Source organism: Chelonia mydas, chromosome 22 (genome assembly GCF_015237465.2).
Source record: "Chelonia mydas isolate rCheMyd1 chromosome 22, rCheMyd1.pri.v2, whole genome shotgun sequence".
In the NCBI taxonomy this organism is placed as follows: domain Eukaryota; kingdom Metazoa; phylum Chordata; order Testudines; family Cheloniidae; genus Chelonia; species Chelonia mydas.
In genome coordinates this window covers 9,296,499-9,320,262 of record NC_051262.2, presented here as the reverse complement: position 1 = coordinate 9,320,262, position 23,764 = coordinate 9,296,499, and the positions used below count along the sequence as shown (strand labels likewise).

General features: G+C 50.2%; 1 protein-coding gene across 1 annotated transcript in view; it reads left to right on the top strand.

Annotated features, from left to right (window-relative positions):
- The window catches only part of IGSF9B (immunoglobulin superfamily member 9B), a 94,604-nt gene that overhangs the window by 31,804 nt on the left and 39,036 nt on the right, over positions 1–23,764 (top strand). The window contains 6 exon segments of the mRNA XM_037882488.2: positions 7,045–7,067; positions 7,069–7,197; positions 10,626–10,743; positions 14,856–14,997; positions 15,350–15,495; positions 20,549–20,691. Coding sequence (XP_037738416.1) covers positions 7,045–7,067; positions 7,069–7,197; positions 10,626–10,743; positions 14,856–14,997; positions 15,350–15,495; positions 20,549–20,691 — 701 coding nt within the window.

Sequence of the window (23,764 nt, the reverse complement as noted above, 5' to 3'; positions counted from 1 at the left end):
CACTGGTACATGGCAGCTCCCCTCTCTTCCTTTGTCACCTTTCTTTATGGCGTTCCCTTGGCTGAAACTGCCTGAAATGTGTCTTGGGTGGGTTTGCTTTGTCCTCACAGAGCAGCTGGGGGACCAGTGGGCTGGTCATCTGCGTTCTGCTCGCGAGTTATTTTTTTGTCACTGCTTTTTAACAAGTTGATCAGATGAGCAGGTGGCCATGTCTCGACGAGACTGAATCCCACCCTGGATGCCTGGCTCCTGACCCTGCAAGCACTCCGTCGGCAGTATGCCTGTCGGGTTCTGTGGGAATATTGCTCGTGGAATATTGCAAGATTGAGCCCCAGGAGTCGGTCCAGGTGAAGGAGAGAGGAACTGCCTGCTGGGAGATTGCACTTGGACCTTGCCAACATGCAAGTGGTACCACTTGTATTAAAATCAGTTGAGTTGCACCTGTGCCAACCTGTGTGTGGGTGCACGTAAAGCTGTTCACACTGGTTGATATTGGCGTAGCTTACTTCGATCTGTTGCAAAGAGAGTTAAGTGTGTCCGCGCAGGAGTTGCATCCATGTAACTGAATTTAACTTAATTGATGATTTTTTTTGTTTGTTTAACTGAACCCATCTTTGTAAAGTTGCTCCGAACCGGACAATGGACTACACTTAAATTTCGAGTTTGAAAAGCTTTCTCTTTGGGGCGTGTATGGGTGCTTGGTTTGTTTGCAGAGAGCCGTATTGGCAGCCTACAAGTTTGAGCGCACGATACATATTGCATAGGTCCTCCCTTGGGCTTCACGCTTTCAACTGGAATAATAAGCCAACCGTTGAGACTGAGAATCTGACTGAAAAGAAAAGAATTTGATAAGGAATGCGCTTCCATTCATGATTGTATTTAATCAGAGCCAGAAGGGTGCCTGAGGAAAGAGGTAAAGAGAAGTGGGAGGATGGGGGTTGACAGATTTTGATCCTTGTACTTATGCTGGATAGCACTTACTCTGTGAGTAGTCTCATTGGCTTTCACATTACTTTGGAAGGAGTAAAATTCAGCGTGTGTCAGAGGATCAGAATCTGGCCCTTTTTTGCCTTGGCTTGTTATGTATTCATTCTTATAGTTCCTATTTAAAGATCTCGGTCTCTTTGTGGTCTCTGAACTCGTGGGTAATGCTGTGAGCAGGATTTTTGAGAACAAAATGTGCTTCCTGATGATGCAAGTGGAGATGGCTCCACCAGACTGTACTCTAGCCTGATGCACCAGCACAGACTGCTGCTGTGCACCTTTGCGTGTGGATTTCAGGTTGGGTTAGGTAACAAATATAAATGAAACCCATCTCAAGCCGGCAGCTTTTGCCCACAGGCTGCTGCAGGTCAGGTCTAGCATTGCTGTGTGTGGAGGAGCCCCATCCTGGAATAGTGGGGACAGGATCAAGGTATATTCCTAGCCAGGTGTGGGAGGCCTGGGACTGGAATAACAGGGAATTGTGTGGGTCAGGATTTACAGGAACGAGCCGATCTGGTGATAGGAGAGGGATAATGGCTAGGGATGCTGCCGATCAGGAGAGCTGCGTACCAGCAGGTGCAAATGACAAGCTTACGTATCATCTGCCAATTCAGTGACTCTTTGCCCTTCTGTAGCGCTTCCCATCCGAGACTTGCAAATGCTTTATACACGTTAACTAGTTAAGCTTTGCAACACCTTTGTGAGCTGGCCAGCGGCTGTGTGAGGATTGCTTTTCCTACCTCTGGAGTGGAGCAGGGCAGCAGTTTAAGAGTGCACAGTGGCACTGTGCAACAATATGAAGGGCAGGAAATAGATGCCTCAGATCAGTGGAAACTGCAGGTTGCCAAGACGCTATTAGCTAGCAAGGGCTGGCGTTAACCCCTCCCCTTACACACAACGTCTCCAAGGATCTGAAAGGGACGCATGTGGTAGGGATTTCACTTCTACATTTCATCTAGAAGCTGGCATCTCCAGCAGTAATGGGTAGGGAAAAATGCTTGCCTGTGTCTTGCAAAGTTCTTGGCTTTGGTTAAAAGTCCCAGGTGTGAACACCTATGGCAAGTGAGCTCTTCCCATTCAATATCTGGGTGTGCGCTTCCTCGAATGGGAAGAAATGTGCTCTATTCCAGCTGAAGGGCCCCTGAGCAAGGCCCAGTGGAATGCTTCTCTTTACTCACTGCAATTCAGGAAGAATAAATAGCTTCTAGCCGGGGACTGCTGTAGCCAATGCTTGAGGTGCATTGGCCAAGCTACATGGAGGGGAGCCCAGGGCTGGAATAGCCTGTCGTTGTTGTTGTTGTTGTGTTTTTTTTTTTTTTTTCCCCCAATGGAGGTAAACTTTTCTAGACAAAGACCCAAGGGAAGGAGAGCAGATGTATTCAGCAACTTGCTGCAATGATAAGTGTAGTATAACTTCTCTTTAATTTCACACAACGCACAGTCAACTTGTGGCACTTGTTGGCAGGGCATATTGTGAAGGCCAAAACTAAGACGGGATTCCAAAAAATTCAGTAAGTTCATGGAAAATAAGTCCATCAATGGCTAATAGCCAAGATGTCAGGGATGCAACCTCATGCCCTGGGTGTCCCTAGCTGCTGACTGCCAGACACTGGGAGTGGACGACAGGGAGTGGATCACTCAATGATTGTTGTTTTGATTCCCTCTGAAGCACCTGGCACTGGCCACTAGGATGCTGGGCGAGATGGACCATTGGTCTGACCCAGTATGGCCGATCTTATGTACTTTTTGATGGACGCTGTGCCTCAATTATGTGTTCATCACTTGAAGGAAAACTAAGTCCAGACTTATTTTGAGTAAGAACATTACTTACAAAAGGGACAAACTTGTATTTGTAATTACATGGTTTAATTATGTGGAGCTTTTAAGATAAATTATATTTTGAAATAAATTTGGGAAAAGAATCAATTTTTCTGTAAATTAATTGGAAAATCAAATCTTTCTTTTTTTGAAACTCAGATTTTCTGAAATGACCTTTCTTTTTTTATTAGTGCTAAATAACGTAGTAACTAGTAATTTGTCACATTAGGATATGTTGTTAGCTTAGAATAAGTAACATTGGGATTGTTTCTGTCTATGTAAAAGCAGGACATCATGACTTAATGATTAGCGCAAAGGACTGGGAGTCAGGACTGCTGGATTCTGTTCTCGTCTCTGCAAATGACTTGCCCCATAACACTGAGCAAATGACTCAACCTCCCCAGCTGTAAAATGGGGCTAATAATATTTCCTTACCTCCCAAGGCGAGGCTGAATTTCTTGATAGGTTGTAAAGAGCTTTCAGATCTTAGAATGGACGGTTCTGGAGAAAGGCAAAGCAGTAGCTTCAATCAACTAAAAGACGCATAGGAAAGTCAGTGGCCTCTTTAAATAGCTCTTGTCTCCCAAGTTAGACATAGGGAGAAAGCATGAGGAGAGTTGTAAGAGAGAGTGCAACTTGCCCTAGTTTGTTAATAAGCCCTTTGCACGTAGATAACCTTTCATCCAAATGCCTTAAAGTAGTTTGCTCAGAGAGAGACAGATTGTGCTCCCAGAGGCACCTGTGCAACCCTTGGGACATGAAGTCCATGGGGCTGCATGGGCATAGTAGAGGGTTGCATTTGGCTGTAATTAATTAAGCTTCTCAAGATCCCTGGGAAAAAGGGCACCATTCTTCTTCCCATTTTACAGACCAGGAGACTGAGGCAAGGAGAAGTTAAAGTTAGCATTTCCCAACATGGTCTCCGATTTTCTGATGCCTCAAGTTTTGGGTGCACAACTTGAGAAGACTAGGACTTGCACTTGATTTTTGGAGCCAGTGTGAGACCGCTCCAGCTGAAATCAATGAGAACTGTGGGTGCTCAGGTATCCCCTAAAAATGGAGACAGCCATAGTCAGTCGTCACTCTTAGAAAATTCTGGGCAGTGTGACTTGTCCAGGATCATACAAGTAAATCAATGGCAGAATCAGGAATAGATCCCTTGGGCCTGGACTCCCTCTGTTGCATCTTAATCACATCATCATTTGTGTCCATTCATTTGAAAGCTAATGTTTTTACCTAATTGCCTTTGTTCTCTTCCATTCCCAGTGTATTGGAACTTGAGAGTTGCTGGTAGGAAGTGGCAATCTGATTACAGGGATGTTGGCAGCTTTGTGGAGATCCCAGTCTAAAGTTTGTGGAGTTTTAAATAACTGCACACATGTTTTCATGCCTTTCAGTGAGAAGAGAATTTGTTTCATTGAACACATCCCTACATTGTTCACAGCTTAAACGCTGCAGCATTGTGGCTGGTGCACTGCAGCATTGTGGTCGGAGAACCTGGAAGTGAAACCAATCAGTCTAGTTTAATTGGCTGAATTTAATGAAATGCAAAAAGTAAACTAACTTGTGGGCTGGCTCACTCGCCCCAGGGGGTTGGGATTCTGTCTTGTCGTATTCAAGAACTAATGAAATAAGGCATTAGCTTGGCTGAGTGCAGATCCAAGAGCCTGGATGTAAGGTCCTTTTGCTCAACCCAGGATGTTCGGACTATGGCTGGAGTTTTTCTATCTCCATTAGGCCCCCAGTCTAATTTAATTGTACCTTGGCAAAGAGTAATGCCTCCCTCCAGAACAGGGTTACGTGCCCTATGTGTGTGTAAGTGCCCACGACTGAGCATCGAGAACGGTTCCTCCCCTTTCGTCAGGAGGGATGGGAGGTCCCTTTGGATCTCGGCTAGTCACTGGCACGCTGCGTAGATGAGATTATCCTGTCCCAGGCTGATGCAGGATCGCTCCCTCCAATCTATTCTCTAGTGCTTTGTCCAATCTGCTTCCCTTGAGGAGTTTGTTCCACAGCCCAATAGATCAGGAAGATCCGATGATACTTAAGCTTACATTTTCCTTCGAGTTATTCCTCCCTTCCCACCCCTGTGTCTTGTGGAGCAGCTCTCCTCCCTCTGCACATCTGCAGGTCGACTGCTTGGGTCGGGTCAGGACGCGGGGTGAGTTTTGGAGATAGGCAGGGATGTGTCCTGGGCCTAATTAGGGAGCAACCCAGGATCCTAGCGGGTTTGAGATTGACTCTGTTATTAATTCAAGCAAGTCAGAGTGAGTCACCGGGAAGCAGATGATCCAAACAGGATGGAGCTTTAATTAAAACAACAGTCTCCTCCCTCCCCTGCCCGCAATACTTAATAATCAGGAGAGTCTTTGGAAGGGCCCATGAGGAGCGGAGGTTGAAAAGTGTATGTGTCAATGGTAGGGTAGTGGAGCCTGGTGCTCTTTCCTCTGTGTGTAGGGGGCCCTGCAGTGGTTGTGGTTGTAGCCTTTGTGGAGGGAAGGGGGTTTACTTTCTGCACCCCCATGCTTTAGAGACCCTTCCCCTCCCTGCCCCCAGGTCCCACTGGAGGGCTAGGTGGGGGAGTGGAACACAGGTGGTATGTGTTGGGGCGGGAGTATGTCTTTGCATGCTGGTGTACCTGTCTGTGGAGACCTGTGTGGGGCAGGGCAGGTGGTATGTGCTTCCCTGAAGGCTTTTGTGTGTACCCATATGTGCTGGGACAGGCGGGGGATGCACCTGAGTGGGGCCCGTACTTCGCCTCAGCTGCGAGTAGCTCTTGGAAGCTGTATAGACGGTACCTTCCCACAGCACCTGCCTCAGGGCCAGCGCAGCAGCTGCTTCCTCTTCCTTGTGACAGGTGCCGATGGTGGCCCGGCATGGAGTGGAGGCTGGTTGCCAGGAATACCTGCCCCTTTCTCATGGCACAGGCTAATTCTTTTTTTCCCCTGGTATGGCTAGTTCCCATGGCACCTTCTCCCTCCCCAGTCAGGGGTGAAGTGTGGTGAGCCCTGGAAGGGGACTCATTCCTCTCCCTTGCTGTCTGTTTCCGAGAGATCCTTTGGCCATTATTCCCGCAAGCTTTCCTCAAAGATAGCCCGTCTAGTGCCCCATACCCTTGTGTTGGCTGCATGCGCCCTGTCCCACAGAACGTGTGTTACTCTGTATTTTATACAGTGCTGAGCATGCAGGGTTTAATAACCGAAATAATCATCTTAATCCTCTAGGCCCAGCCGTACAGTATAAGCAGAATTGCTTTTAGAGGGAGGGCTTTAGCTCTTCTGGAGCTCATTAGCTCACTTAGTTTTCTTAAGAAAAAATAATCATTTGGGGGGAAACCACATATACTTCTTTTCAGCATAGATTAAATTGCCAACATGTCTCCCTAGAAAGTGGGATTTAACTGTGCCTGATAATTAGGGGTGTGCTGTAATTCTGCCAGCCTCTTGAATTGGAAGGAGACTCTCTCTGCAGTGCAGTGTTTTCATGTGTTGTGACAATAACAAGTTAAAGCATAATTGGGGGGGAAAGGAACTTGGAACTGTAAATGGGGAAGTGCCTGGAGTGGGAGGAGGGAGCTGGGGCTCTGGCAATAGCCACGGCTGTGGGACCTGGAGCCGGTCGCGTTACCTCGCTGTGCCTCAGTTGCCTACTTCACAGGAGGGGTTGTGAGGGTTAATCGGTTAGGCCAGCGCTTTCAAGAGTGGCCTCAGTTTCTGGGTGTTCAGTGTCCCACCCCTGGGGTGATGCCCAGAAGGGTTGTCTCACCCCCCCCCCCCCATCCATCCAGCAGGAGGGAGCTGCAGGTCCTCAGCACCTTCGAACACCAGCCCTAACTAAAAACAGAGGCCCCTGAAATCGGTGGCCATTTTTAAAATTAAGTGTTGGCCTTGCTGTTTGCTACTTGTGCTGATCTCCTCTGATGGAGGGAGCTAGGGACCTGCTAAGGGTGGCTGTTGTTTAATGAGGTCAGGCGACTCACGGTTGGCTTTTGTTCTGAATTTACTTCACCTGGGGTAAATGACTAAAGACAGCGCACACAACTGTATCGCTGACTGTTCTCTTCCGCTTCAGTCGAATGACTCGTTCCAAGTGTTCGGTAGGTAAATGGCTGTTGGCCGCTGCAGGAAGGGTGCATGCAGGTAGAACGTCCCCTGCGGCCCTGCGTGTATCACGCAGCCAGGATGGATTGATGGTGTTTTTTTCTGCTGAATGCAGCATTGACTCTCCGTGTCTCCCCTGCAGCTCCCCCCACCTTCACGGAAACGCCCCCCCCAGTATGTAGAAGCAAAGGAGGGCAGCAGTATCACCCTGACCTGCATGGCTTTCGGGAACCCCAAACCAATTGTCACCTGGCTGAGAGAAGGGGACCTCTTAGGTGCCAGTGGGAAATACCAGGTAAGTGCTTAGCCTGGTCAGCTGCTGTAAATGCTTAACCATGACCCCTCTGGCGGGCAAGCCTGGCGTGTAACCACTGCAGTGAGTTGCAGGGTCTCAGCCTCGATGCAGAGGAAGCTCCTTCACACACACACAAAATCAGATTTCTGGCTAGTATCAAACAATAGCCCCTGGGGTCGAGGGAGCAGCTGCCCCTGCTCTCAGGAGAGGTGCTCTCAAGGTCGGATTGGGCTCCAGGTGTACAGAAGACCACAGAAGGTGGCACAATCCAGGTTCCTTAAAGAAGAGTATGGATGTCGTTGAAGCAGCTGGTCTCTCTGGAGCTATTCCTGCTGCCTCAGCACTCCCCCGCCCTCCTCAGCCTGTTTCCTGGCTGCCTTTAGAGATTCAGTTTCTCCTGTTTCTGAACTGCAGGGAGCATCAACAAGCAAGATTGCCCCCTTGCTGTGACCTTCCGCCCTCCGGCCTGCCACGACCATGAAGGTTGGGGAGCGGCGGTTGTGCCCGGAGCCCGCTAGGCCTGGTTGCCGTACTGGCAACTGCTTTTCCAATCTTCTTTTCCTACCCCCCTCCCCCATCTCTGTTCTATTCCATCTTCCTTCCGGCTGCACTTAACCCATGCGAAGGTGCCAGGCCCCCAGAGAGCTTCCTGTGCCTCTAGGAGAAGGAGGATTTCTCTGCTGATGAGGTGCCTTCGTGAATGCAGCCTGTGGGAGCTGCTCGGGTTTCCTTCCCCCAGGATGGGATCACGGGAGGTTCTGAGAAGCAGCTTTGGAAGCCCTCAGTAGCTAGAAACTCCTGATTCTTCACTTGCTTTCCTCTGGTGTGAATCAGGAGTAACTCCCTGGAATTACAGCCTGGTATGGGAGGGAGGGGAGCCAAGCCCTTCGCCCTTACTTTATCTGGACTGGAGGAGCTGGCTGGGACCAGGCAAATGCTTGATCTAGCCATCTATTTGTGCATCTCCTCACGTCCATCTGTTCAGTTTCCTCAGTCTCCTCCCCGCCCCTTTTTGTCTTCCAGTTCTCTGTAAAATGTGGGTTTGAAATCCAGAGTGTTTGGAAATGTAGAGTAACAGTCAATGAGTCCTCAGCTTGCCTCCCCCTGCTCATCCGCCCCATGCTGGGGGCACTATTCCTGCCCCGTGGCCTTGACTACGTTGCTTCATCCCGTCCCCTCTCTGTACCCATTGGTCCTGCTTGGTGACTTGTCCTTCCTGGGCTTGGAGTGGTCCCTACCTACATTTAGGGATGCAAAGGCCTTGCTGGCAGGAGCTGCAGGTCCCATCCGAACCTGCCCCAAGGGAAGGGATGGGCTGTCCTGAACTGCAGCTGTGGACACCACAGCCCCTGCTTGAAACCCAGGCTGTGAGGCGCTGCTCGGCCTGTCCCAGCCCTGGACACTGTTGCTGTGTTACAGTCACGGAGAGAGGCACGGGGCCAAGCCCATTGGGTTCAGAGGGAGCAGATCTGACTCATATAGTCTGTGGATTCTGCATGAGTTTTCTTACTCTCATTGCCAGTGCTGGAAATGGTTCCATTAGGGAGGGATGGGTGTGTGTGTGTGTGTGTGTGTGGGGGTGTTGTGGGGAGGGGCGTGCCGGCGGGTGCATTCACTTGAGGATTGCTGCACTGGGGTTCCCCTGACTGAACAAGGTCAACTAGGGTCAACAGTGTCAGTCCCAGCCCCTAAGAGATCCTCCGGGTGTCCATGGAAGCCTCTGATCCTCAGCTCAGCCAGGGATTCCATACAGCTGTAATTGGCAAATCAAGCATTGGAATCAGCGCAGGCACTAATGAGAGTCATTAGGAATAATTTGTTACTAATTGAAATAGAAGGATGAGGCAGAGTGAGTGTGGGTGGGGGGGCAGATGGCAGTGGGGTAAGGCTCTCGCTGTGCGGCAGGGGGTGTGATCCCTTGGGGTTGCTTCCCTCCCATCCTTCTGCATAGCAGAAGCTATATCCTTCCTCTGCTGCTTGCCCAGTACCTGGAGTGAGGAGCTGTGCCTTTCCCCCACCTCTCCAGCCCTTGCTGCCATCAGAGGCAGGAGCCCAGCCATGCTAAGCAGACGATGGGGAAATTGAGCAGGTTTGATAATGGCTCTGTACAACACTGTCAATTGCACCACAGGCCCTGTGGGACAGGTTTCTGCTAATGTGCCTGCCTCGAGGAAGAAGGGAGGGGGGAAGCTGAAATGGGGATGGAAGGGGATGACCATTACACATCTCCTCCCCTGCTGAGTGCAGGCAGTTCGTCGCTAGGCAGTCTCTCACCTGCCAGTGGTAATGGACGTGGATCTGCAGGGGTTGAGCAGCCCCCACTGCTGACATGCAGGTGAGGAGGAGGAAAGGCAGGGAAGGAAGCTGCTGTATAAACCACGGAGAACGTAGTTGGTGGTGGTGAGCGCCAAGCAGCAGCCGCGAATGACGATGTCTCGGTCTCGTGTCTCAGCCCTGCCAGGGAAGGAGTCTGTGACTCTTCTACACAGGGACTCAAGTTGCTGTAAGCCAAAGGCATGGACTTGTTGGGCCAGATTCTCTGCAATGGAGTCAGTGGAGTTACACCTGTGGAGAGCTTGGCCCCTTAAGGACTAGTGAAAGGTACCACGTTGATGACCCTGGAGACAGATGTCCTGTTAATCCATGGGGGCAGGACTAGGCAGGCTTTTCCTCAGTTCCTCCCTGCCAATGCACCCAAGCCTTGCCTTAAGGAGATCACTTCTGGGAATGAGTGAGAGGCCAGCCTTCCTGGGAGACAGTATGGCCCCCTGGTTAGGGAAGGGGGCTGGGAGTCAGGCCATGTTCCCAGTTCGGTCTGCATCACTGTGTGACCTTGAGCAAGTCACTGGGCCTCAGTTTCCCTAGCAGTGCCACGGGGGTAACCAGTAGGCCCCCTTTGTGAAGTGCTTTCCGGGTTTCCGGATGGAAAGGCCGACGGAAGCGTTCGAGCTGACGATGTCCCTCAGCCAGGGGCACCACTTCAGCGGCAGGCCTCTAACTCATCGCTGCGACAGCATGACGTTGGCTTGGCAGATGGGAAGGACTCAGTGCCATGGGGTCAGAAAACCTGCTCTGAACATGTGCAAGGCAATGGTGAGATCAGCTCTTCTAATGGCCTAGGGAGAGGGGAGCCTGCCATGCGGATACCTTCGGTCCCTCCATACTGATCTATCAATGGACCTTAGCCCAGACCTTACTCAGTCCTGGCCTCCCGCAACCTCTCCTCACCTGTGCATTGCTGAAGGCAGGGAAATTCAAAAGAGAGAATTCTGAACAGCCAACAGTGAGTGTGAGCAGGGGCGTGGGTGACCATGTGGATTAGCGCACCGTTGTGAGGCTCTAGGATGGGGGGATGAGGTGGATGCTGTGAGTGGGCTTTAGCATGAGTGCTCATGTGTGCTGACGTGTCTCCCTTGTTCTTGGTCCAGGTGAGCGATGGGAGTCTGACTGTCGTGTCCGTCAGTCGGGAAGACAGAGGCGCGTACACCTGCCGGGCTTACAGCATCCAAGGGGAGGCTGTGCACACCACTCGCCTGCTCGTACAAGGTAATTCCTCTCGTGGGAAGCTCCTTGTGGGATTCCCAGCGCTGTGCTACGACCACGCTTAGCTTTGCAATGAGGGCATCTCCAGACAGCTGGGCAGAGAATGGAGAGCCCTTAGAATTGGCACTGGAGAGCCTTGTCGGTTACTGACTGGCTGCAGGAATGATGGGAGTTTAAACCAGCCAGTCATATGCTGCCAGGGAAAGCCCATCCATCAGCATTGCTCGTATGTGCGGTGGGGGGAAATGATCGCGTTCAGCTGCCTGCTGCTGATACAGAGAGAGATTCTGTGGCAGCATGCGACTTTTTTTTTTCCCCCCCTCGAGGCTGAAGAGGAATATAGCAGCCAGCAGGAAAGCAGGGTTTTGTTCTTGGCTTTGCATCAGTCTTTTAGGGGTATTCCACGTGATCCAATGTATAGCGGCATGAGCTAGTGGTTAGAGCAGGGGATTGGGAGTCAGGACTTCGGGGTTTTATTCCAGGTTCTGTTGCTGACTCGCTCACAAGTGCGAGTCGTGCTCTCTCTCAGCTTCGCTATCGATGAAACGGGGAGTTTTTACCTCTCGCTGGGGTTGCGAAGCTTAATGTTTATAAAGCGCTTAGAGATCCGAAGCTTAAAACTCCATGGAAATGCCAAATGTTTTGAGCTCTACTGGGGAAAAGTGCTATATAAGAGCTTAGGTATTATTATTATTTATCATCATCCATCATCCTATGCAATCCACTGTATTATTAAGCACTTGTATTCCTCAGACAGCTTGGGCCTCGTTGCGCTAGGTGCGGTACATACACCTGATAAATGATAGCCCCTTCTCTGCTGTATAAAATAAGGCATGTGTCATCCAGCCTGGTGTACTCAGGGAGTAGTGTATGTAGCATCTTCCGCTCAAGGGCTGTGAGGGGAGTATGCAGCTCTGGTGTAGGGACTGACTTGGCCCGTTGTCCGGCCCATGCAGCCTCTTGCAAGAGAGACGTGGCCTCCTCCCAACTGTCCATTAAAAATGCCATCAATAAATAAACAAGGAAATTAAGCCCAAACCCCAGATGTTTAAATAACATTACAGGCTGCCAGCTCTACTGACCAAAGCAAGGAATGCGACGTGAGGGCTGTCGCACCATCCTACAGTATACGCAGGAGAATAGCGGCAACAGGACCTGTCCTGGGCCTCGAGGGACATGTCTCATGCTGATTGTCTGAGGTTGCATATACCCGTGTCTTCCCTCCCTTTGCTCAGCAGACGTCCTCTGAACTATACTATGCTTAGAGAGGGCAGTTCTGTGGCAGAGCGCGATACTGCATCTGCCCCAAACCCTTTTGGGAGGTGGTGTGTTGAAGTGCATAAGGTGCCAGGCTGAGCACCAGGAGACTGTGCTTCTGGTTCTTTCACTGACACCCTGTGTGATCTTGAGGAAAGTCACAGCCCCTCCCTGTGCCTCAGTTTCCCTGCTTAGAAAATGGGGATAACGATACTTGCCTGATTTTCTAAACTGCTTTCAGGCCTATGGCTGAGAAATGTAATGTGGTGGAGGAGGAGATGAGGAAAGAAATGTCCTAAGAAGCGTAGTCAGCATGATCCAAAACTGACTCTACCAGGTTTGATGGTGTCCAAGTCAGGACTCTCCCACAAATATTCATTTTGGTGGCAACTTGTCCAGACATTGCATGACACACCTGCAGCTCTTCATCTGTCATTTGGCTTTATTTAAAGGGGGGAGTTATTTTTTTTGATGGGGAATGTGAAATAGCTCTAATTGTCCCATAAAGCATCTAAAACCCCATCGTTTATGGGGGAAGCAAGCAGTGCCCCCCACTTTCCCTTTAAACCTTTGTGTAACATGCAGAGCCTTATGTTAGGTCAGTCAGGCTTCCAAGCATGACAGTGGATTCATGCTGCTGTCTGGATTAGCTCTGCTGATAGTGTGGTCTATGGAGCATTCGCTGGGGGTCTGTGATGAGCCAGCTGGTCACATGGGGCTGGCTTCTCATTCGCAGCTGTTAAAATTGCATTAGAAGAAGCTAAAGATACGTAAATACTTGGTTTCCAGAAGCAATTGCCACAGGGATGCCACGTGATCGCCAGGGAGCGAGACGAGCCACTCCCACATAGAGGCATGGCTCAGACATCCACTAGACAATCTCCCTTAAGCTGTGATCCACAGGATGAAAATGTTTGCGAGCCCCCCGTTTCAGTCTGCGAATCCCTGTCTGTAGGGGATGTGGCATTGTGGGACTCCACAGTCATCACTTCTCTGATGGGTCTACACCCCTTTTTATTAATAAACAGGGTCGGGCTGTCACCCCAGAGGAGCCCAGAGCCCCTTTCAGACTGCGCGTGTGTGAGAATGCAGGGCATACATCTGCTGTGTTAGCACCTAATGGTTCTGCATCCCATGTATACTAAAGCAAAATCCTCTTAATTGGGGCACCCCAGTGAATGGCCTGTCTCTTGGATTAAGCGGCTGTTCCGATTAACAGAGAGGCTCTGATGATTTTTTAAGAAGTGTGGGAAGACTTGCAAAACACCAGAAAATGCTGTACAGAATAAAGATGACACCTGCTGGGTCTCGTCTTCCTTGCAGCCCTGCTTCCCCTCCCTCTATAAATCTTTTACTTGGTCAATTTCTGCCGCAAGATAAGGGAGCTTAGCATTTCACACCTATTGAAGCACTTAATAGTGCTCTGCACTTTTACGCTCTTTCCCATCGTCAAAGCACTTTGCAGACATTAACTAACTAATCCACCTAGGTTTCAGAGTAACAGCCGTGTTAGTCTGTATTTGCAAAAAGAAAAGGAGTACTTGTGGCACCTTAGAGACTAACCAATTTATCTGAGCATAAGCTTTCGTGAGCTACAGCTCGCTTCATCGGATGCATCTGATGAAGTGAGCTGTAGCTCACGAAAGCTTATGCTCAAATAAATTGGTTAGTCTCTAAGGTGCCACAAGTACTCCTTTTCTTCTTTCTTCTTAATCCACATAGCGTTCCTGGCAGGTTGCTTCTGCCCTCCTGTTGTTTTGCCCATGGGCCATGTCTACGCTGGGCAAATGCCTCCTGTTAGGAAATGTTAGCTGCCATAGACAGGGACAAGTTTGTGTATCTGGTTGTTTTGTTTCCTTCCAGCATAGCCGAGGTGGAGGAAGGAATCTGAGATGAAGTGACTTGCCCAAGGTCAACTAGGAAGCCAGTGGCAAAGCTGGAAATGAACCTAGGAAACTTGACTCCCGGTCTTCCTTGCTTTAACCTCTAGAGAGCACATGCTACCATAGCTGCGAATAAAACCCAGGAGCCCTGATTCCTGGACCTCACTACTGAGTAACCGTCTCTCACCACAGATGGTGTTAAAAACCACTGTGCTGATTCCTGGAAAGAGGGTGAAGGAGAGGAGACAGCTCCGGGGTGAGCTCAGTGAATGGAGAGGTTAACGAAGGGTGCCATGCGTGTTGTGTTAGTGTGGTTGGCCTGGTGACAGCAGCAGGATGTGTGCCAGCCTGGATGACATTGGCAGAGGGTGCTTTGTTAAGCAGTCTGTATTCCCTGCTGCCCCCCCCTTCCCCTCTCCCCTGCCGAGGGGGATCTTAGAGACTGAATATTGAGTGTCTGTTTCATGCACTGAGCTCTCCCTGTGGGACTGATTAAAACTGCCCTTTGCGGGGGGAGTTTGAGGGGAGGACACTGGAGACTAGCTAGCTGGAAGCTCTGTCTTCCCATCTAGACCAAGGTCGGAGCTTATGCTGCTCTGGAGTCTAACCCTGTTCTGGTCCCCACTACTCCCCTTTTTGCTGCGCCTGCATGATCCTCTTACAGCACTCCCTGTGTGCCTTAAAGGGACAGAGCCCTCTGCTAGGGTAGTGCTGGGCACCCATTAATCCCTCTCTCCCAGAGGGCCTTGGCTTATCAGAATTGCCCCAGTGCGAAGAGCTAGTTGTGTTTTGGCAGAGGCTCTGGGTTGAAGGCCAGTCTTGTGGGAGCCAGGCCAATTGAATACATGGAGTTGCTTACAGGTGTCTGGACCTTGTGTGCTAGGGCGAAGAGATGCTCCCTCTTCCGTGAGAGGCTGTTCATGGCTGGAGCTTTTCGGCGACTGAGGTAACTGGTTTTCTCGTGCTCTTCCTCAGGACCCCCCTTCATCGTTTCCCCTCCAGAGAACATCACCGTCAACATCTCCCAGGATGCCCTGTTCACCTGCCAGGCCGAGGCATATCCAGGGAACATGACCTACACCTGGTACTGGGAGGAGGAGAACGTCTACTTCAAGAAGTAAGCTCGGCTCTCGGCCCCATGGTCCGTGCTGGGAGGAGCACCTCTCGTCGCAGAGCCATTCTCTCTCTCTCTCAGTAAAGGAAGGGGTCTGCTGTTCCAGAGATCCCCTCAGTCCCACAGGGAATCGGGATACTTTCCCAGCACTGCGCCTCTGGCCCCCACCCTGGGTCAGTGCACCCATCCAGGCATTGCTCTGCTGCCCTTGGGGTTGCCCTGACAGCTCCCTGCGGCCAGCTCGGAGAGCCGCTCCCTTCCCTGGAAGAGGGGAAACTCTGTGCTGACTCCTCATTCCAGTTCTCTCCCTGCCCTTTTACCCATCTTTTCCCTTCTGTTCTCTCACCCCCTGCAGTGACCTGAAACTGAGGGTCCGGATCCTGATTGACGGGACGCTGATCATCTTCCGTGTCAAACCAGACGATGCTGGGAAATACACTTGCATTCCTAGCAACAGCCTTGGCCGCTCACCATCGGCCTCCGCCTACCTGACAGTGCAGTGTGAGTGGAGATGGTGGGGCAGGGAGGCCTGCAGGATCTAAGGACCATACCTGCCATGGGAAGAAGATGGCTTCGATCATGTCATTGTCCCAATCCTGCCTAGAGGCCCAGTGTAACCTTTAGGGTTACCGTGACATGACAGCAACATATGGAGTGAGGTGGAGGGGAATAAAATCTCACTAGATTATTGGGTCTGATGAGACTAGGCTGGCTGGTGTAGTGTGTGGTTCATTACTTTGTTTAATGCAATGGTACCTGGCATTTGCCATAATGAATCAGACAGTTGATGCATCAAGTACAATATGCTGTCAGTAGCTGATATTTCAGAGGAAGATGAATACCCTGCTCCCAGCTAACAGCTTGATGCCATGCAGGTTGGGTAGGATTCTTTCCTTGCCTAGGTGCCCATCGCCTGTTGGCATCCACAATGTGGAAGATGTTTTCAAAACACCCTGTCCCTGCCCGCCCTGAAGCATAACATTTGACTCGTCTTTATTCCAAAGTTTTCGCGCTCTAACCAAAGGTAAGGAAATGCTAGCATACGCTCACATAAAAAATACCCCAAACCTTCCATGCAGGGTCCTCAGACCCGGATTCACCACAGCCCTGCCTCTTGTCCCGGCACTTACTGCACTGCAAAGTGCGGGTAAAATAGTATTCGATCAGGAAGTTAGAGATTGCACCCACTCTGTGCTGGCATAAATGATTGCACCTTGTACAGTCTAGCTGTGGTCTGGGATGTTGCTCTCTGTGGGCGGGGAGAGAGAGAGTGTGTAGAACCACTGCGAATGTCTGTCCTGGGCAATGCTGTGTAGATCTAATTTACTGGGGTCAGATATGATGGTGATGGGCCTTACTGAAATGCCTAAGACTGATAGATGGGATTGTGCTCCTTTTTAATGTGTCTAGGTGCAAAGATTACTATTGGTTCCAAACTCTCCAGCCTTTCAAATGCCAGCCAGAGTATCGGACTAGACTGCTGATGGCTGTGAACGCTAATAATAGTGTGTCTTGATTATCAGTTGTATTCCGTCTTGTTCTGTGTGGGAAGTAGGGCCGTGACTGTGTGTGTGCGCGCGCTTATATTTTTATGCATAATTATAAAAACCTGTTAATGCTGCCTTGTCTTCCGGGTGTGTTGGCATCCTGAAAACGTTAAATACAAAGCAGTAACTGATCTAAATAAATTGAAGAGAGACGGACTCTGAAAGGAATGTTATTCCCAATGTCTTCACATTTAGTATGCCTCCCCTCCTACAGCTTTCTGTGGTAAGGGTCCAAATGACTGTTGCTTACAAGAGTGATGCTGGAGGCAGTGTGGCCTAGTGGATGAAGCACTGGCCTGGTACTCAGGAGACCTACGTGCTATTCCCAGTTTATCCCTGGCATGCTTTGTGATCTTGGGCAAGTCAGTTCACCGCTCTGTACCTCAGTTTCCCCGTTAGTAAAATGGGGCTAGTGAAACTGACCTCCTGTGTGAACTGTTTTCAGATGTACTGTAGAAGAGCTAGGTTCTTTTGAGTTGATTTGGCCTGTTTCTATAGAAGACTATAGCATTTGATTTTATAAGGGGAGGCAAAAGTCTGAACAAACCAATGGGCCTTAGGCTTTCTCTTGAAGGCCAGTAGACTCAGGCTATGGATTGATCATTAGAAAACATGCATTAAGGAGCTGGGAGACCTAAGAAGCCAGTTCCTTCTCTTGTATGAAATCACAGAGAAGCAAAGTCCAGAGCCAGGGAACTGTCCCCAGGAAGTGCCCTGTTCAAAAGGATGCAAGTTTAGGGACTGCTTACAGAGGCATCTGGGCGGACCTCAGCTTTTGGGAAGGTATACTGCTTCACACCATCAAATCTGTCCTGCCACTGATCCAAACCTCACTGCAAGGCTCATAACCATCAGAAGCCGCCCTGGAGAGCAGGCATACAAAGGTGGGATTTGCACACCTTTTTCTTTCACCTGGGTCCTGGAGATGCGGAGAGGGCTTCTTATAGCTTGTCATTTAAAGCTACAAGGCGTGCTTGGCGTCCTTTCACAATAATCCAGTTCCTTGGTTGGAATAAACAGCTCTGCTTTTATCCTTGTTCTGGGATCTTTGCTAATGCTCTGTGAGCTAGAGTGCCTCATTTTCACACGGGTCAACTTTCTTCCACTAAAAGAGAACTATTTTTTGGAAGTAAATTTAGCGCTGGTGAAAGGTGCCAGATTGGTGGCCTTGGAGAATGCAGTCCTTTCTCCCTCCTTACCTAGCAGTTCTGGGGCAGTGTCAGCACAAACTTCCCATATGCTGTTCAGTCAGGGAGCTTCATCTCTCATCTGGAAGGATCAACTTTAAGATTGGTGGGGAGAGTAGGTGGGGAATTTGGTCTCCAGGGCCCATTAAGTCCTTAGCCTCTCTGCTAAGATTCCTCAACAAGAGGCGTGGGTGGGCAATTATCCTGGTGGTCACTTCTCTGTTAGACTCTGGACTGAAACCACCGACTTGTTTCACACAAGCCACCGTTGCAGCTGTTTGATGGGAACAGCTTTTGGTTGTTACTGAGCCTGGCTGGATTTCAGCCAGTGACCTAGAAGTGAAAGGCTCTGTAGGCCATTACTGATCCCTGGAGCTGTCCAGTCTTGTTGATTACATTTTCTAAGACATGATGTTAAACTAGGTGGGAATAAAGTAAGTTGCATATGATAAACTACTTTCTAATCTGGGTTACGAGGCCGCGACCACAGTCACGTGACCTTGGTAACTCCTGGCTGGATATTAGCAGTTCGGAGGGAGTGATTGGATTTAAAAATGTCAGATAGTGAGCCTGTGGAATAAAAACACCTTCAGCAGCCCCATATTCCCCTGCTTCACATATGTGCACCCAGATTCCTGCAAATATCAGTACCGAATGGCCCCAGGACACAGCCAAAAAGCAATAATGTAAGATTCTTGTATGGATTTTAATAATTCAGTTTCCAGCCTTTAATATCTCTGCAGTTTTCTTGTTTTTGTTTTTCCCCTCTAGCCGGCCATCAAATCTGGAGCTGGGGAAGGAAGGAAACTAACAAACCCCGCCCCAAAACCCAACTAGCAAGGATTAATTCTTTCCCATTGACTTGTTCATGTTCCCATCAATCTTAGAATGAAGCTTTCCTGCCTTCCCCCAGTCCCTGACAATGGCAGGATCGTCCCACCACTTTGTGCTTGTCTTGGGAAATTGCTGACACCCTCTAAGACTTTTTTCCTCTCTATGTAATGTTTGGGGGGCAGGGGAGGAACTGGGAATTAAGCAAGTGATTGGGTTGCTAGACCAGCAAAAGGAGAAGGTGGGGCAGGAGGGGAAATGATATTCCCTCTTTTCATATGCAGATATTGTGGGTGGGAGTTACATGTAGCTAAGTAGCACCTGGGGATTGTAATTTGATGTTGGGGAAACTGTGTTTGTGCCCTTGGCTATATCACCTTTTCAAGGGGAACACCTTTTCCTTCCAGGTGCTTTCAATTGAGGAGCTCTCCGATCTTGCCCCTCTCTTTACCCCCTCAAATAGGGGCCTCCTGGCTGTTGCCCTTTTTTCTCTTCCTTCCCCAGTGGTTCACGCTCTTTCAACCCTTGTATATTTTCTTCACGAGCTATTTCCAAGTTGCATGGGTTTTGTGGATCTGTGAAATGAATGGTGTAAATACCTATCCCTTCAATATGGTGGGCAGAAACGGGGGTTTGACAACCTGTGGCTCCCAGCTTGCCTCACCACCTCTGTTAAAATATTGGAATCACTAGCTAGCCATTGGCTTTGAATTAATTGTTGCTGTGATTTGACATGCAGAAGCAAAACAGGGCATAACCCAGGATTGTCTTTTGTTTTGTGGTGTTTCCTTTGCATGCCACCTCTAGCTGGATTACCCATGCTGCTACTGTGCTCTGTGTGTGTTTACCTCCCTGTGTTCTCCGGGGAGTACCCTTGACGCTAGGGCTTGCTCCGCTTCCTCGATCCAACAGTGTACTGAGTTGCAGAGCCTGAGGGGTTGAGTGAGAAGGAGCTTAGGTTTTGCAGGAGAGGGAGTGTTGTAATGGTGCCGTGAGGACACTTGTAATTATGTTGCACGTGTATTTTTTCTTTTAACGATAATTGTACATGGGCCTGCAGCTTAGGGTAGGGAGGTCGAAGTGAGATGCTTTGAGTAGGTAAAGCTTAATAGAAATTCTAAATATTTTTAATGGATTTGGAGAGGATAATGGGACTATAAGGATAATGGTCTTCCAGGGCCAGAGGGTAATGGATGCTGCAGAGTTAGCATTTAGGCTTGGAACTCATAACAATGACCTTGACCCTTCCAAACCAAGGTACAGTGACGAGCATATAGTGGGGTGCCCAAAATGACTGATCCTCTGAGCCGCGTACGACAGTCTTCAATAGTTCGAGAACTGGGGTGTGCCTGCTGAGGCTTGGGGTTTCAGCCCTGCGGGAGGTGTGCCCTGTGCACCTCCCTCTCTGCTGGGCAGAAGCCAGAGATGATGTGCGGGGGAAGGAAGGAATGCCGCCACAGATTTTTGCTGCGGTTTGCTGGCCCTGCTTGTTTACATGGTGCTGCTGGGTCCCCTCCCTGCATGTCAGCTGCTGGAAGCTGCGGCCATGGGGAGAAGCAGTGGCCGACAGCTGGGAGCTGCAGGGAGAGCTGCTCCGTCTACCTGCAGAGCTAAAGCAGTGGCCCCTCCCAGCTGTTTGCTGCTGCCTCTCCATGGGGAGCGAACACCAGGGAGCTGCAAGGAGGGGCTGCTAAGGGTAAGAAGGGGGGGGGGGTGACTCAAGCCATTGGGGTGGACCGAACCTTTACATTGTGTGCCCCACCCCCCAGCAGGCACTAGTCCTCTCTGACAGAAGCCCCTAGGCCCACCACCCTGTTGGGGGGCAGAAGCCCTGTGCTCCTTCCCACCCCCCAGTCTGGTAGGCGGAGAATGGGGGGCTCTGCGAGCTTCACTTGAACTGTAAAAGAGCTGCATGTGACTCGTGAGCAGCGGTTAGGCGGGAAACGAAGGGCAAGATTATTCAAAATAACTTCCTACTCCTCCACCCAGATCCCGCCCGTGTGGTGAACATGCCACCCATCCTGTATGTTCCCATTGGGATACATGGCTACATCCGCTGTCCGGTGGAGGCGGAACCGCCCGTCACCTTCGTCAAGTGGAACAAAGACGGACGCCCCCTGCGAGTCGAAAAGGTAAAGTTGTGTCTGGGCGAAGACAAACGGGGCTATTGTGGAAGGAGAAATGGGGGACGCATCAAATGGTGATGCCATAGGGCGCGACGGGGAAGGGTCCGGCTGCATGCCGACATTGGTCTGGAGTCGATGGGGCAGGCAGGCATGTCACTGGGAGCTGTGCGGGAAGGTTCAGCCGTCATAGCAGGGGAGATAAGTCCCCAGTTCGGTCTCTGCTTACCAACTTGACTGGTCCGCTTGAGGACAGGCAAAATTATAACAGCCTGTCAGCCCATGAAATACTCCCTCGTACCCTTCGCTACCCCCGCACCTCACGCATACATGGGGTCAGCCATTCTCTCTCTCTCTCTCCTTTCCCTTCCTCCTCCTCCTCCCCCAAGCTGCTGCCACGGTTGCCTCTGCTGTGCTGCAGGGGCAGGAGACCAGAGACGGCTTCTTCCACCTGCCTCTGTAGGGGGCTTTGAGGGCTGCCCCTGGCGGCACCAAGCTACCCCTCTCAGCAGCAGGCTCCCCATGCTGAGAGAGCACCGGAAGGAGGAAAGCGCCAGGGGAACTAGAGAGGACTGAGGGGGACACAACCTGGGCTGGCCTTCAACCTTGTTCCCCTTCTCCAAGCTCTGTGCGGTGGTTGGTTGGCCAACAGGGAGCTGGTCAGGCCAGGGCACCACAGGGACCCAGTGGGAGAGGTTGTGGCAGCTGGTTCAGAGTGGGCCAGTCAGGTGGGGATGTTGTTGGAATCGGGGCCAAGGTGCCAAAAGCATGTGTCAGTGGAAGTCTGCTCGTGGGAGGAGCTGCCTGTTCTTTCGTGGCCCGAGGATAGGGACCGTCATACAAACGTGCTTAGAGTACGACTGTGTTGCAAAAAAAAACCCCCCAAACCAAAACCCCTGGCAGCGAGTCTCGGGGCCTGGGTCAGCTGGCTCAGGTTTGCAGGGCTCGTGCTATGGAGCTAAAAATAGCAATGTTGAGATTTTCCCTTGGCCTGCAGCTCGGGCTCTGTAACGTGTGGAGGCGGGTGGGGTCTTGGAGCCTGAGTTCCAGCCTGAGCGGGAGCATCTACACGGCTATTTTTAGCCCTGTAGGTGAGCCCAACTCCTCGAACCCAGGCTCTGGGATTTTCTGCCTTTGCAGGTATTTTTTTTGCAGTGTAGAGAGACCCTTTGTGAGTCTTTAATGTTATGGATTCCTGCGGTGGAAAACTTTCTGTTGAGTTGGAAATGCCCAGATTGCCTATTCCCCTTGTTTGTGGTTATTTTAAAAATCAAGCTGGGTATGAAGGGCTCAATCCAGAAAAACTCTTTAGAACCTGCTTCACTGGGCTGCTCCATGGGGCTTAAAGGTAAGCAGGTGCTTAAGTGCTTTGCTGGATTGGGGCCACAGTGCTCAGCACCTTTCAGGATTGAGCCCTGAGCTGCTGGTATTTAGCACCTCCCAGAGCCCACTTCTTTGTAGATGTCCCAACCTCCTCCCACTGTTGTATTCCCTTCTCAGTTAAACAGAAGGTACCAGCATCCTGCCCCAGAACAAATCTCAGTGCTATGCACTGCAAAAGGCAGACACATGATATTTTTAACAGAGAACCTGAAGGAGAACTCTGCCATTTGTGCTGAGTGCCAGGGCTCTCAAGTCTCTGACACGTACAGGGTGATGCCCACAGAGTCATTCTGCCACTTGGCCTCCTTCACCTGGAGGATGATCAGGGCCCATATTTCCTAGAGCTTCCATCCCTAGAAGACTGGGTGTAGTGTAGAATAGGAGGGAGAAGTGAGGGTGGGAATAAACTTGGCCAGAGAGAGGGAAGAAATGCTGAGTTGAGACGGGGAGGGAAGAGGTGTGGTCTGTCTCAAAGGCTGCAGAGGAAAACTCTTTTTAACAATTAAAAAGTGTTTTTTACTTGAAGAAACCCCAGCAAGCTGGAGAAAGAGAAGCAGAATGAAGGAAAGAAGTGGGGGAAAGGAACTTGTGTCTGGCTTTCTAGAAGGCATGTGAATTTGACTTCATGGTTTGGTTCTTTCTCGCAGTAACCCCTCTTCCACTGAAAAAGTATGCCCTCCTGTGGATGCGGGGATGGGTAATCTTCCTCCGTCTCACTCACCCCCGTGGGTGTTTATAGCCACCCCCTGCTTTCTTTTGCCAATATTGACAGGCTCAGGGGCAGCTCTTTGTAAATCCACCTTTCCCACCAGGAGGGGAGCGGGGCAGGGAGGGGGAATCCTGGACTTCATGTGCCAGTTAAACTTGTCATACCATGGAGTCTTCGGCCTAGGTTCTCATATGGCTCCTGTCGGTGCAGTATCTAAACCTCACAAACCTAATGCCAGCATTGCTGTTAAAGTGACCACTTTGGCGACTCTCAGGGTTTTATGGGAGGCTGATGTTAAAAGCCCGTTTAAAGAGTCTCCATCCTGCTATGCTCCTGGTATAATGATCTGAGCAAGGACTTCAGACCTTTAATATTTAAACTAAACATTCAATATTTAAAGTTTTGTTTAAATATTAAAGGGTTTAAAGTTTTTATTCTGACTGTTCAAACCAGGGATCGTAGCGGATCTAGAACATGGCCTGTCATCTCCGGTATCAGCCACCCGTGGCATGGGTATCTCAGATGTGATTTCGATAAGATGGCTGCTGTCAGCTGGAGGAAATTCAGAAGTTCCAGTTGTGAATATAAACTTTTGCCCCATTTATTCTTTGGGGAAAGGTCTCCTTTCAATTTCTTTGGCTGAGTTATCTAGACCATATCTATCTCATACTTTGTCCTGCCATGAGTGCAGGGGACTGGACTAGATGACCTCTCGAGGTCCCTTCCAGTCCTATGATAACTTTTCACCCTCCTTGCCCCCTTTAACCTGGGCACTGCATGCATTTCAAGACCAGAAAAAAGGGGTGGTGGGAGGTGCTGGATCAGTAGCCCTGGAGACAGGCATCCATTGTCCACAGCACAGGAGCTGCCCGTGCCAATACCCACCCCCCATATTGCCTCAACCCTGCCCTGTTGGGTCCACTGCTAGGTTTCAGAGAGGAGTTCAGTTTCTCTGGCGCATTGGGTCCTTGACCTCTCCAAGGAGAATAA